Genomic DNA, 12,805 nt, shown 5'->3' with positions numbered 1-12,805 from the left:
GAATGCAATCTATTACCTGTAGTACTCATTCTGCAGAGCACAGCCAAGCAGTTGTTTCAATTCCTCATTTACATTTGTTTGGGAGCAGGCAGTTATTCCAGTCTGCATGGGGAGTGTGGAAGGCTGCCTCAGTGAGCTGCAATTAAGGCCAGGGAGCTGAGAAAGCAGCCTTTAAATTACAGTCAAATTAGAAGGCATCCACATGATCATTATTATGATTTCAAATGCACGCATGCAGAAGGATGGCAGCTCGGCAAGAACAGCCTGGACTATACGGTGAAGCAGAAACTTCCCAAGAAAATACCAGAATATGGCTGAACTGCTGCTGTAATCTCCCGAAGGCAAAAGCTCTGTGAATTTTAAGCTTATTGTCTCTCTGTCTCACGTATATCAAGTTTAGTTTCTTTTATACTTTATAACAGAATCTTCATTAATTTTCAGGGACGTTTAAGCCCAGGATTTTTAAACATAATTGAATGTAATCAGAGAGCAGTTTTCAAACTAATGAGGTTTGAGACATTTCTGATTACCTCTTGCAATGCAGCAATAACAAAGTCTGCTTCCTGTGACCTCTTCTGAGTGTCAGTTCTTCCCACTCTGCTCACTACCAAGCAGTTCAGGATCCACTCATCACATTTCCAGAGAAACAATCAAGTGTTTGAACACTGATCTCTCCCTGAGTAAACTACAAGGCTGGTTTAGTCCGTATTGCTAAAGGAATTGCTCATAGATCACAGAACACTGCTGAAAACAACTGAGAATCATCACCTGCCAATATCTAGGAGATAAGAAAATGGGTTAACATATTTTGGCTCTCCAGTCACTGAAGTTGGCACTAAATGTGGAGCCACATTTGGGGTGGTTCTACAAACACAGATGGGCCTGCTGTGATTTACACTGGGTACCTGCTGACCACACTCAGGACGACTGGCTCGTGGGCAGTAATCTTCCATCAGCCTCTCCAGTCACACACGAAGAAAATGAACCTTTTCTAGTAAATTTAGGAACCCAGAAAGACAGGGTAACTGGGTATAGGACCTTGGACATGGTTTTCCTGTTGTAATGCTCCTCTCTTCTGTAGATAGCGTTACTGTGGCATGTTCTTCCCATGGTATGCTGTAAGGAAAAGTGTCCTGAAATAACAGAGACCCCTGGTAGGATAGCAAATAGGAATAAACTGTAAATGGTAAAACAGGGTGAAAATACACCTCTAATTCATATTCAGTAATTAATGAAAAAGAAGTTACTATTTTTAAAAACATATAAAAATAAACTTATTTCATCTAAATCACAAAACCCCTCTTTTAGAATCTGTTATAAAAATCCTCCAGCTGTGTTATTTTCACATGACAAAATGTATCTGAATCCCAAGCCAATATTTTTATTTTCCTGTTAATAACAATTTGCTGATTTACCTTTTTAATAAAATAAAGCTGTGCATTGGTGCTGCCAGCTTCAAGGCAAGCAGCAGATGATCGTGGCAAGTGACAGCTGAGGAAATTTAAAGGGAAAATCAAGTGTGTGTAATGGAAATACTGAGTGAAGAATCCAGATATTACGCAGTGATTGGGCAACATCTTCCAAAACATGTTCTGTGTTTGTGTATCTACTACATGGATGCAGAATCAGATCTGGTATCTTCAACTGCAAACCGAACAGCATAAAGAAATGTTTGCATGGAAGTATGGAAGATATTTGTATGTTAATGTCAAGAAGATGAAGGTACTGGGAATCAGGGCCTACATCTCTAAGTTTAGGGATGGAATTACGTGATGACATTTGTTGTTCCAAACCCACACATGGCTGAAATTCAACAGTAATTTCCAGCATTTTTTACCAGCAGGAATTAAGTTACAGGAGTCTAGAACACTAAAACTGGACTGGACGGCTGCTTACATTTCAGTTCTGTTCTTTCCTCAGCATTCGCAAAAGCTTTCAATTCTCTTTAGAAGAAAAGTGCTGCAGTAACAGAAAACATCATCTATTCACTTAGTTTTCAGTATTGGCTTCCTTGAGAGGCACTTCACCAGTGACAGGTATCTCTCAGTTGTTTTCAAATCCTCTGTTCCTCACACTGATGTCATTAATTACGGGTATAGGTTATAAACAATGCACTCATCTTGAGCTCATTTCCAGAAAAGAGCAGCAAACTTCTTCATTTCTTCAGCCCAAGGGCTGTGGAAGTCCACGGGAATTAAAAGCTTGTTGAATTTTACCTTTTGTGGTCTTTAATCTATGAGCAAAATGTGAAAAGGAAATCAATAATTCAGTTGGAAAGCTACTTGCTACAAATAATAAACTTCAGTAAATCTATTCTCTAATTAACTACTGTACATCGCTAATGGGAGGGAGACTACAAAAGGTGGCAGGACTGAAATAATCGACACAGGAATTCATCATCAAATGGAAAACTTGAAATCCTTAGATTTGCTTTACTTTTTAAATCCACAATTTCCTGACTTAAAATGACCTATTTTGCTGTCTTTTCCTGGGTTTTTTGTCTGCATACCCTAAGCAAGAAGGACTTAATAAACTGTGTGTTCCTCTGTGCTGGAAGTAGAGGTGCTTCTTTCATCTCTGTAGATGAATGAGTATGAATTTTTAAAAGAAATTAGGGAGGTTGTCATAATAGCTCAGATTTTTGGACTAAACCTTTTCCCAGATAGCTGCCAATACATAATGCTTCAAAGGAAATGATAGGGCTCAAAACTACCATGTACAGGCACTACCATAATACAGCACAGCCCACAACAGGTGAAAACTTTTCTGTAGTCCTATCAGGCAATCAATAGCCATCCTGAAAACGTGAAATGTTGAAGCTTTGATCTTTACATGAAGAACTCCTTTGGCAGAAGTGGTTAGAATGATCCACCTGTAATCTGCCGAGAATAAGCAAGAGGATGTGCCTGCAAAGCTGTAAGTATGAGGAGTTCCAGCAAGGCCCAGAGAAGGCATTTTTACCCCTATGAAATAAATTCATTCATTTGAAATTGTACTGATGTTCTGCTAATGGACAATTGTCAGTCACAGGTAGTTCTTAGCTAACAGTGCTTTTGTAGTGCTGCAAATGTTGATTTAGTGCTGCAAAGTCCCAAGAACCACAGGAAAAATCCAATTATTGTAATCTTTTTGTCTAGGCTGGTCTCTTGGATAGGCAAAAAATCCTTGCCCTGCTGGCAGACTTCTACGACAGAAGCCCAGTGACTGCTAGGAAGCGATTCTGTAACCCCAGACAGTGTAAGTATAGGGGATGTTTCTGTTGTGGTTAAAACATTGGAGGTCATTTGAGGCTGTGTAGCTAATATGTCTTTTGTAAGTGTTAGCAGAAATGGACAGAGCCTAAAAAAGGACCCAAATGAATGTTGTGACCTCTATGCCATAATTTGCAAACATGTTTTGCAAACTGTGATGCAATGTTCAGAAATAATTCAGTATCCAAAACTTTTCCTTTCTACAATATTCTGAAGTACTTCTTGGAAGTAGGATTAAAGAAAGACTGCTGAAACAATTGTTCTTTCTTACTGGGCATTATTAGAAGTTAATTCTCTGTTTACACTAAAATTTTTCTAGGAACATCTAAAGATAAATAAGAAACAGAGAATCATCCATGTGAAGCAAAATATGTTTAAGATATAGAACATTAATTAATCACTATGATAAATGCAAGGCAAATTACAGCTTTCCTTCTTAGTATGGAGAATTATGAAACATGATATTTATTTCAAAAGCAATAGGGTGTAATACACAATAATAAGTGCAGACACAAACATTATTCTGAAGTTTTGTGTTTCTGAGATGTGTTTGCAGAAGGTATTTTCTGATAGTTTCTATTTGCTAGGCAATACCTTCCCTCTTTCTCTTTACACTTTCTTATGCAATACTACAGAATGTAAACCCAAAGCAAACTATTGACTTACCAATATTCTTTCTATTTTAGGGCCAATAATTGAGCTACAAGAGACTGAGATTGAGGATTTATGGGGAATTTTTGATGGCCAGCAAGTTTGTGAAGAACTCCATGAAAAGTTAGTCCTGTCTGAAACGAGAATTTCTGAGGGGGAGGCTTTAGCATATGAACCTGTAGATGATAAAAGCCAAGGCACATACAGAATAGAAACTAATGCCAGAAAAGGGCTTTTTGCACTAATGGGCATGAGTGAAGCTGAGACTGGAGGAATTTCTGAGGAAGAAAAGCAAGCGGCAGAATCAAGTGATGCTGAGGTGAGAAAGGAGGGTGAGGATGCTGTGTCAGCGGTGAAAAGCACTGATTTTGAAGCTAGTGATTTGGATGGAGATACCGTACATAGTGAGAAATCCATTTCCGCTGAAGACACCAAAACTGAGAGGCAAACTGAGTCTGCAAGTGCAGGCAGGCAGGATGGACCTTTCACAGAATCTGCCTCTACTGGGCACAGTCTCAGCGGAGATGGAGAACCTGAATCTGAAAATCAGGTGGAGGGAGAGGAATTTAGCCTGGGTAAAGAGCCTGGTACAGAAAGAAATGGGGAAGAAGATTATTGTATCACCGACAGAGAACTCGGCTCAGAAGGGCAAGTTAGTCAGGAGGAGGACAACCAGAGTACAGAGACAACTGACATAATTCCAAAACCTGAAGCTACAACCATGATCTCAGAAGACAGAGTTATGGCAGACACAGATGTCACTGCTTCAAAACAGGGTGCTCCAGCTGCAGAGGTTGTGCAAGAAACTCCTCCAAGAAAAGAGAGTTTTTCTAGGCAGCATGGCAGCCAGCTTGGCCAACAGACAGGCTCAGAGAAAAGATTGCAGGATGAGGAACTTCTGCAAGACCAGGGTAAAGGTAAAGCATTCTCCTTTATCTTGGCAGACCTTAATCTTTTTCAACACACACGTTTGGACTACTTTAACTATAGGTGTGGTTTAAATCCATTTCAAAACTATTGAAAGCATGTGAGTGATTTCTGAATACATAAGAACATGAGCTTTGACATCTCAGCTCAGTGTTTTCTCCCAAGGTTTCCATGTGTTCCTCTCGCAGAATGGCAGGTGAGTGTGCTGCTGATCACTGTGCTGCTGATTTGTATTCAAGGCACCAGGCAGACACTTTAATTCAAGCAGGGACTTTCTGAAGCAGCAGTTTTCTAATAAAGGGGAACTTTATGTTCTGTTTCGCTCTGTAACATTAGTATAGCAAGACAGGAGTCTGAGCACATTAGATCTAGAAATGACGTTTGACAAGTTTTGGACTGATTGCCCATAGGGAGATATATATGGGATCATACAGCAGCAACCTTTTACTTTAAGCTCTCACTGTGTTTCCAAAGGCCGATCATACTTCTTAATTGTATACAAGGACCCTTGTTCTAGGAAGGCTGTGGTCAGGCAACTGTGTGTTTCATGAGGTATTTAAAGATCAACTCCTTTGCTAAAGCTCTGTGAATATGCCCTTGTATCTCACAGTTTATAACACTGCAAGGACTGGGTCTGCATTGCCCGAGTAGTTTAGTGACAGGCTCATTACAGAAACGGCTGCAAAGCTGATGGTGCAGCACATTGATACCTACAGCTTTCTGTGGTTAAGTTCCAATACTCAGCACTAACCTGTCATTCAGCCAGCACCTGGATGTGCACATCCCGCGTTGTTTGGGCCATGTGGCACTTCCACCATCAGCGCAGATTCTCACCCCGTTCTCACAGCAGCAATGGTGTGATGGTACGATGCTCTTTGAGAGAAAGAGGGATGGAAACAAGAAGTCTGAATGTCATTTTGAACCTATCTTGGGAAAAGGTTATCTTACTGCTCTTGTGAAAATGGATATTTGTACATGGGCTTACAAATGTAACACTCACCTGTGTTAAGGCAGCAATATTTCCAGACGGGGAAAATAAACAGCTACTGATAACAACGGTAACTCCAAAGACACAGAGGTAGATTTCACACATTAATCAGTTGGGTGCTCAGACTGTGAGCTATGGTTTATGGAAAATTTCTTTATAAAATTGCAGGTCCGGCTCGCTCAGACAGACAGGATTCTCCAGCTGAAGCTAGCCAGGAGTTTGAAGTGCCATGGTCAGGTGACTGCTCATGTCAGCTATTTTCATCTGCTTTAGAAACCATAGCTTGTATATATGTGTTTAAAGTCTTTATAAAAGCTGTAACTTCTGTCTTTTTTAAAAGCTGTTATCACTACAAGGTATATTTTATCGTTCATCAGGTGACTTTCGGACTTCTGACCTAAGTTCCATTTATGGCAGCTACAGATCAAGAACTCCAGACAACTGGATGCGTGAGAACAGTAGAATTCCAGGTACTTAGTCACAAAGTTGCATACTCAGTTCCTTGCTCAGTGGCTGGCAGTGTCTGCAGACATGCCAATACTGCTGCGAGCTGAATACCAACGCTAATTCCTGAAGCTGCCTTCGAGATAAGAGCAACACAGGCTTTGTCTCAGAGGGCTACTTGCCGTTTAACAGTAATTTCAGTTCACCTGTCTGCAGTGATCTGACCTGGCTGTATGATAGCATTCATGCCAGACTGGAGAGAAAATCTGGACACTATTAGAAAAGCATAGGCAGTCGAAGGCCCTTAGCATGTAGTCAGTCCATATTTAGCCATACTTTCACTGGATGGAAGTGCAAGATTCAGGACTGCATTGATATCTGCCATGCGGCTGGTTCTAGGGCAGCATTTGGCTTCCTGCGACACACTGTGCTTTCTGCCTTTCAGAATTACGTCCCATCATGGCAGAGATTCAGAACCGTTGGGCTTCATGCACGAGGAGTGCCTTTGATGAAAGATGCCTCAACCTGCCACAGTTCGTACAGCTCATGGAGACGTTTGTTGGTGAAGACATTTCTCTGCCTACCGTGAAGAAGCTTATTGCATTTATCAAAGAAGGATACAAACAGACAGAAGAGGGAAAAATGGAACAACTAGAAAGAGTAAATATTGATAAGTTTTGCTGATCCCCTCTCCAAACAAAAAACAAGCAAATGCCTGCAACCACTGAAAAAGTCATGCTGGCAGAGCTATTCACTTGCAGCCTTGCATTCTCTGTTTCATCAAGAGACCTTATACCCCTTTGTTTTCATACTGATCCTCCCTCCCTAGCCCTCAGCTCTAGAAGTGATGACAGACTCATCACTTAAGAGGTTGTCTCTCTGTTCTAGAGCCGGAGTCAGTGAGACAGCAGGTTGACAGTCGATTGCTAAAGAGCTTAAAACATTCCATTCTGCTTATTCACCTCTATAATAGCCAAGAGCCTGATCTCTGACCTACTGCACTGGCATGTACCTATGAGGTTGTGGAGGATTTTAAAACAAGTGTGTTTGCTTTTGCTATCTGCATGGCTGTATGCGAATGTGCACATGCCTCCCTGTATTTAAGTTACAAGGAGCTCTTCCCACATATTGAAAAAATATATCCTTATGCTCATCCTCAGAGTGCCTCGCATTGCTTACGAGTACAGATCAGTTTTGTGGTGGGTCTGTCCATAGCAGCCTCTCCTGCTGCATTTTCCTCAAACCACTTTCTAGTTTCCCTCTGTGCTGCTGACCTAATTTGGATGAGATATTGGATCTGACGGCTCTGCTGTCCTCACACTGAACACAACACACACTGCCAGTATTTTGGCCTTTGAGAGTATTCCACTCCAGCCATTTATCACCGTAGGCTGTGCAAAGACTGGATTTAAGGGACAAATCGCACATGCATTTGCTTGGAACCCATACACTTCAAGGCAGCACCAGCAAAATAACAATGTATGGAAATACAAACTGCCAAATCTTTGGCATTACTAACAAGGCTGCAGTTAGTTCTTGCTAGGAAGACATTTGTATTTTGGGACACTTCCACTGACCTGAGTTGATCTTACCTTAGATCCAACATGTGCTTCATTAGTTCACTGGGAAACAAACCCCCGCAGTACTGATTCTGCCTGGTAAAACTGAACTGTTGGCTGTGTTTAGTGTTTCCAAATATCTCCCAGGTTTAATCTCCAGGTTCATCTCCAGATCTGAGCTGTGTATTTACAGATTTGGCCTGGCCCACAGGAAATACTGTATTTTCCATATTTGTGTAGGCATTGAGCATCCAGGAATTATCAAGGCTGTTCCTTTGTTCCTAGGTTCAACGCATCTCTCACTTGGCCCAACGGGAACTGCTTTTGGAGGCACTTTTCGAAAAATGGGACAGCAATGCATCTGGGTTTCTGGACCTGGAAGAGGTGGATGCTGTTCTAAGCACATTTAAGGAAGGGATGGAAAAAGAAGCTGTGAGGAAGGGTAAGGAAACATCTCTGCTCTGAGACAACAATGCCAACACAGTAAGCCATAAACCATTCAACCACAGTGCTAATGAAGCTGTAGGCAAGCACCAGTCATTTTTTTGTTCATGCAAGCAATTGTAAGCTCACAAAGTATGATATATCAAATGAAAAGGAACAGTTATCCAGACCTACTTGTTGATGCAGGGCTCCATCGCGTCCCGTGAGACAGATTCTCAGCTTGATGCTTTCATGACATTGTGATGTGCTGAAAAATTATTTCAGCTGTAACATGCAATGTATGCTTGTGACACAGCAGTGAAAAACACATGTAAAGCTGGAGGACACGTTTCACACTTTTAGCTTAGCCTTTCTGTGTTATCCACCTATTTTCAATAGATACACTTTAATGTGCTGTCTGCAGGCATCTATCTCACAGGAGAAGATACCAGCTTTGCTTATGGCTCTCAAATGGCCTTTAGTAATCCACACTGTTCTGCAACTCTCATGAATTAGATAGCAACTTCGAGTCTCGCTTCTCTCTTGGCTCATTTCTCCAAATAAACTTAGCAAATCTGGTCCTTGACAGAATAGGCTTGGGTCATACAGAAGTCTGGACCTGTCTGGCAGCCTCATACATATTAACATGTGGGCATTAGGTGCTCTGAAATACTGCATTAGCAATTAAGAACATGTCTGCATGTGTGCTTGGGCGGAGAGGACTGGTTTATCCATTTCCATGCTCATCTTCGTGTTGCTTGTTCTGCCGCACATTACTAAAAATGGCTTATTTTGGCAACCACCAAAACCTCTTGATCCTTTAGCTCACTGGAGGCAGCTGATGGGGTGGGGAGCGCATTGGCGTGCTGCAGTTCTTTGTCTCCAGGCCGCACAGACACAGAAGACACCAGCAGTTCACAGCTCTCTCATATTCAAAGCATGCCAGAACACACTTCTGAAATATGGAAGGACATGCTTTCTTCCATGAAGGGCTCATAAACTAAAGGACAAATAAATAGAAAGACAGCATAGAAAAATCAATGCCACCTACAAGCACATAAAACTATTTCTAGCCGCTTCAGCCTAATCGCTGAAAGATATCGTGGAACAAGCAGCTTTGAGGGAAGGGTTCACAGACATTGTGCTCCTCCTGGATGAAAACACAGAGTGAAAAGTGGGTAGGATTATTTAATTTTTCCTTGTAATTGTAACATTACAAATATAACAGGGAAAAGAATCGGTTATGCTGTAGCTCAGTAATGATGGAACTGATCATGGCATAGTCAACTTGATTTGTAGTTCTTTCTTCATCCCTTTCTTCAAAAAGAGGAAAAAATGGAGGTGAAAACGCAAACACTTTTATACCATCAAAAAATTCTCCATCCTAATTCTATCAGAAAATCAGGAATTAAATTTAAAAATACTGCATGTTCTTTAGGTGAGAGGCAGGGTAAGACAGCATTAACAGTGAGATCCACCGTGATTAGGGTTAGTTAGGACTTGGTACAGAATTCTACAGCTAAAATCAGTGCTAAAATGCCTTCTGACTTCCACGGGGGAAGGAGGAGGCTTGCAGCTTCCAGCAGCATCCATGTCTCGGGTGTGCTGGGAGGCACTCGGGGCAGCTCTCAGACCGCGCCTGTGCATCATCCATCAAAGCATTTTCTATTACACCGTTCCTTACAGCACATTGTAGGTATTGATCACAAAATACTCCCTGCTTAACAGCCAAGGCGTGCTTCTACCTATCTATCTTTGCTTGCTTTGTTTGCTTATAGGAAGCAGCTTGACATAGAGCAATCTGCTTTACTTCTTCGGGTCTAACACGATCTGAAATGAAGGTGCATAAAAAAAATGATGGCAGTGCTAGTCACGGCAGAGCTCAGGAGAGGTACTGCCGGGAGCAGGGAAGCACTGCTGGGGCAGAGCCCCCCGTCAATCCCGGTTTTCCAAAGCCGGTGCAAGAGCACCCCCGTGAGCCGGAGCTGCGGGGAGCGAAGTGGGTGCGTGTGAGCCTGGCTGCTGGTGGACACAACCTCTGAGAGGAACCGGTGGGGTAAAACTATGATATCATCCTCCTCCTGTTAGGATTACGAGTCTCAGATTTGTCTCTGGGCAAATCGTGAGTTTGAGAACTACAAGGAGTAGAAAGGGGAATGCGATTGCTGAGAATCAGAGTCTGACCCTTGTGGCATTCCTCCTTCCTCCAAGGAAAAGGAAGCTCTGCCAGGTCTTTCTAGTGCAGCTTTCTCGCCTGTGTTTGGGCCAGCTCAGCTGCAGTCTCCTGGACATGAAAAGGGGAACTGAGGCACAGCTCCACGCCCTGGCTTTGTGGAAGATGAGAAAGAGCAGCCTCCTTGCAGTCATCTTTACTCCTTCACTGCCCTGGGAGCTAACAGGCAGTACTTCATTGGTTTAGATGTTTTCATACCAATTTATGCTTCTAAACTCTGTGCTTCTTATAAAAGCTTTCTTGTTCCTTTTGCTCCACATCTAGACCTCTTGGTGCAGTAGAGGTGACACCAGAACACTGTTGTCCCAACCTCCATATGACTTCAGTAGAGCTTTCTTTTTCCTTGCCTTGTTCATGAGATTTATCACAATATAAATGTTATTTCAATAATTCAACAAAGGTGCTTAAAGAAGGGTAATTAACAATGATGGTTACTTTGGAAGGCTTCAAAAGGAAAATACAATGTCTGCAAGTCTGTTGTGTAATGGGAAATCCAGGAATATGGGTGATTGTGAAATCCTTTGTAGACTCCGCCCTTAGAGTTTTTAAAGGGACTGAAGAACATTTTTTCTGTAGGGTCTCAAGCAAGATTCCTGTATGCGGAATGCCCACCTACAGCCCAGTCCCTCCAGCCCCTCAAGTGTCCATAGAATTGGGTTCCGATATAAAGATGCCTCTGATTTCTGGTAACCCCAAACAGCTTTCCTAATTTCCATTGACTTTTATTGTTTAGGTATGGTGCTGAGGTATGAAAGGGGAACAGGAGCAATTGCAGGTTTCTTTCTCAGTAGGTGAGAAAAAAGCATCTAGAGGAAAAGATGCATCCACTCCTGAAGCTGGAGATTACCTGTCAGGATACAATTTACATTTAGGACATAGCTCAAAGAATCCCAGAACGATTGACTGGAGCACTCCAGCCAAACCCAGTTTAGGGCTTGATTCATGTTTTGCACAAGAAAAGCAGAATATTTTATTCAAATAGACTGTCCCTGTCCTATTTTCTGTTTCTTCTACCAGCAAAGGAACAACTTTGTGCCCATTACCCACAGTTCAGCAGAGAAGGGAAGCTATCCCCAAAGGCATTCCAGATTTTCCTCAAGTTAGTTGCTTCCAAGTGTACTGGTGATGAAGATGAGGCTGTTGATAACTTGGTGGAATTTCTGAACAGAAGTGTGGAACGAAGTAGCACGGAGTGCCTGCAAAGCTTAACCAGGAGGAGATGGCTGCACAATATCCAGCGAGCAGCTGAGACCAGCAGAGCAAGCATGGAACCAGTTTACAAAGCAGTGTTTAAGGCCCTCTCCCAGGTACGTATGCCAGGGAGCACAAGGATCATTTGTGTTGGGATGGTGAGACTAACTTCAAACCCTGACACACTTGAGTGGAGCTCTTGGGCAGCATGGGAAGCTGAGTCTGGTTTCCTTGAGCTTTTCTGCACCTCGTTGATGTTCAGGAGAGCCCACGGTTACACACAGAGTCACAAATCAGATCTCTCGTCCATGCTCTGCCAATACGGAAGGCATTTCATGGATACTTAGGTCTCACTATTTGAAGGACTGACTCAGACCAAATCTGGAAATCCATGGTTTTAGTCCTGGAGCTTCTCAAATGAAAGACACTAGACTCAGTTTGGGATAAAGACGGTTAATTTGTAGTGGAGACATTTTTGGTTTTAGCTTGCAGCTGCAACTTTAGATGTTTGTCGTCACCAGTAAAGCCCCCTCAAAGCAAAACGTTTTTCATGGTAGCTGAGATGGTTTTGCAGTACTCTCTAGAATTGTAATAGCAACTCGTGGCAGTTGTCTGATTGTTCCAAAAGAGTCTCCAATTGGAGAAGAAATCCATAGTTTTTCTTAGGCACAGGTTATAATTAGGGATTATTTTTATACGAACTGTTCCCCACTAGTAGCAGGAAAAAAGAAATCCATTTTCCTTACAATCAAAATACCAAGTGTTTTTTCTTGTAACAGAGCGCACCAGTCAGACGCGATTGCAGCACAGGCACATACATGTCAGGCAGCTGGTGTGTGGCATTCAAAACCAGTGACCCAGAGCGGCATCTCAGCAAAAATGAGACAAGCACTAAGTACATGAAATAAGTGTAATGGCCAATGGTTGATGTACATAATGTAATGGGAAACATTTGGTTGCTAGGATGCAGAAGCCCATGGGGATAACAAGAAAGTCAGTGCATATATTGCCCTTTTGGAAGAGAACCAGCTCTCACCAGAGCGGGGACAGATTCTCCTACACTATGTGGCGTGTACGGCAGATGATGCTCCATATGTTCTAAATCAGATACTTTACAGAGACATGAAAGGAGTAAGGT

General features: G+C 42.2%; 1 protein-coding gene across 1 annotated transcript in view; it reads left to right on the top strand.

Annotated features, from left to right (window-relative positions):
- The window catches only part of EFCAB5 (EF-hand calcium binding domain 5), a 40,816-nt gene that overhangs the window by 20,580 nt on the left and 7,431 nt on the right, over window positions 1-12,805 (top strand). Inside the window, exons 9-16 of the mRNA XM_054085217.1 lie at window positions 3,138-3,237; window positions 3,938-4,819; window positions 5,986-6,054; window positions 6,195-6,287; window positions 6,707-6,921; window positions 8,106-8,262; window positions 11,494-11,783; window positions 12,631-12,803. Of these exons, the coding sequence (XP_053941192.1) occupies window positions 3,138-3,237; window positions 3,938-4,819; window positions 5,986-6,054; window positions 6,195-6,287; window positions 6,707-6,921; window positions 8,106-8,262; window positions 11,494-11,783; window positions 12,631-12,803 (1,979 nt within the window). The remainder of the gene's footprint in view (window positions 1-3,137; window positions 3,238-3,937; window positions 4,820-5,985; window positions 6,055-6,194; window positions 6,288-6,706; window positions 6,922-8,105; window positions 8,263-11,493; window positions 11,784-12,630; window positions 12,804-12,805) is intronic.

The sequence above is a fragment of the Cuculus canorus genome, chromosome 20, assembly GCF_017976375.1.
Source record: "Cuculus canorus isolate bCucCan1 chromosome 20, bCucCan1.pri, whole genome shotgun sequence".
In the NCBI taxonomy this organism is placed as follows: Eukaryota; Metazoa; Chordata; class Aves; order Cuculiformes; family Cuculidae; genus Cuculus; species Cuculus canorus.
Note: the sequence above shows the minus strand (reverse complement) of the source record. Positions and strands in the feature narration are given on the sequence as shown.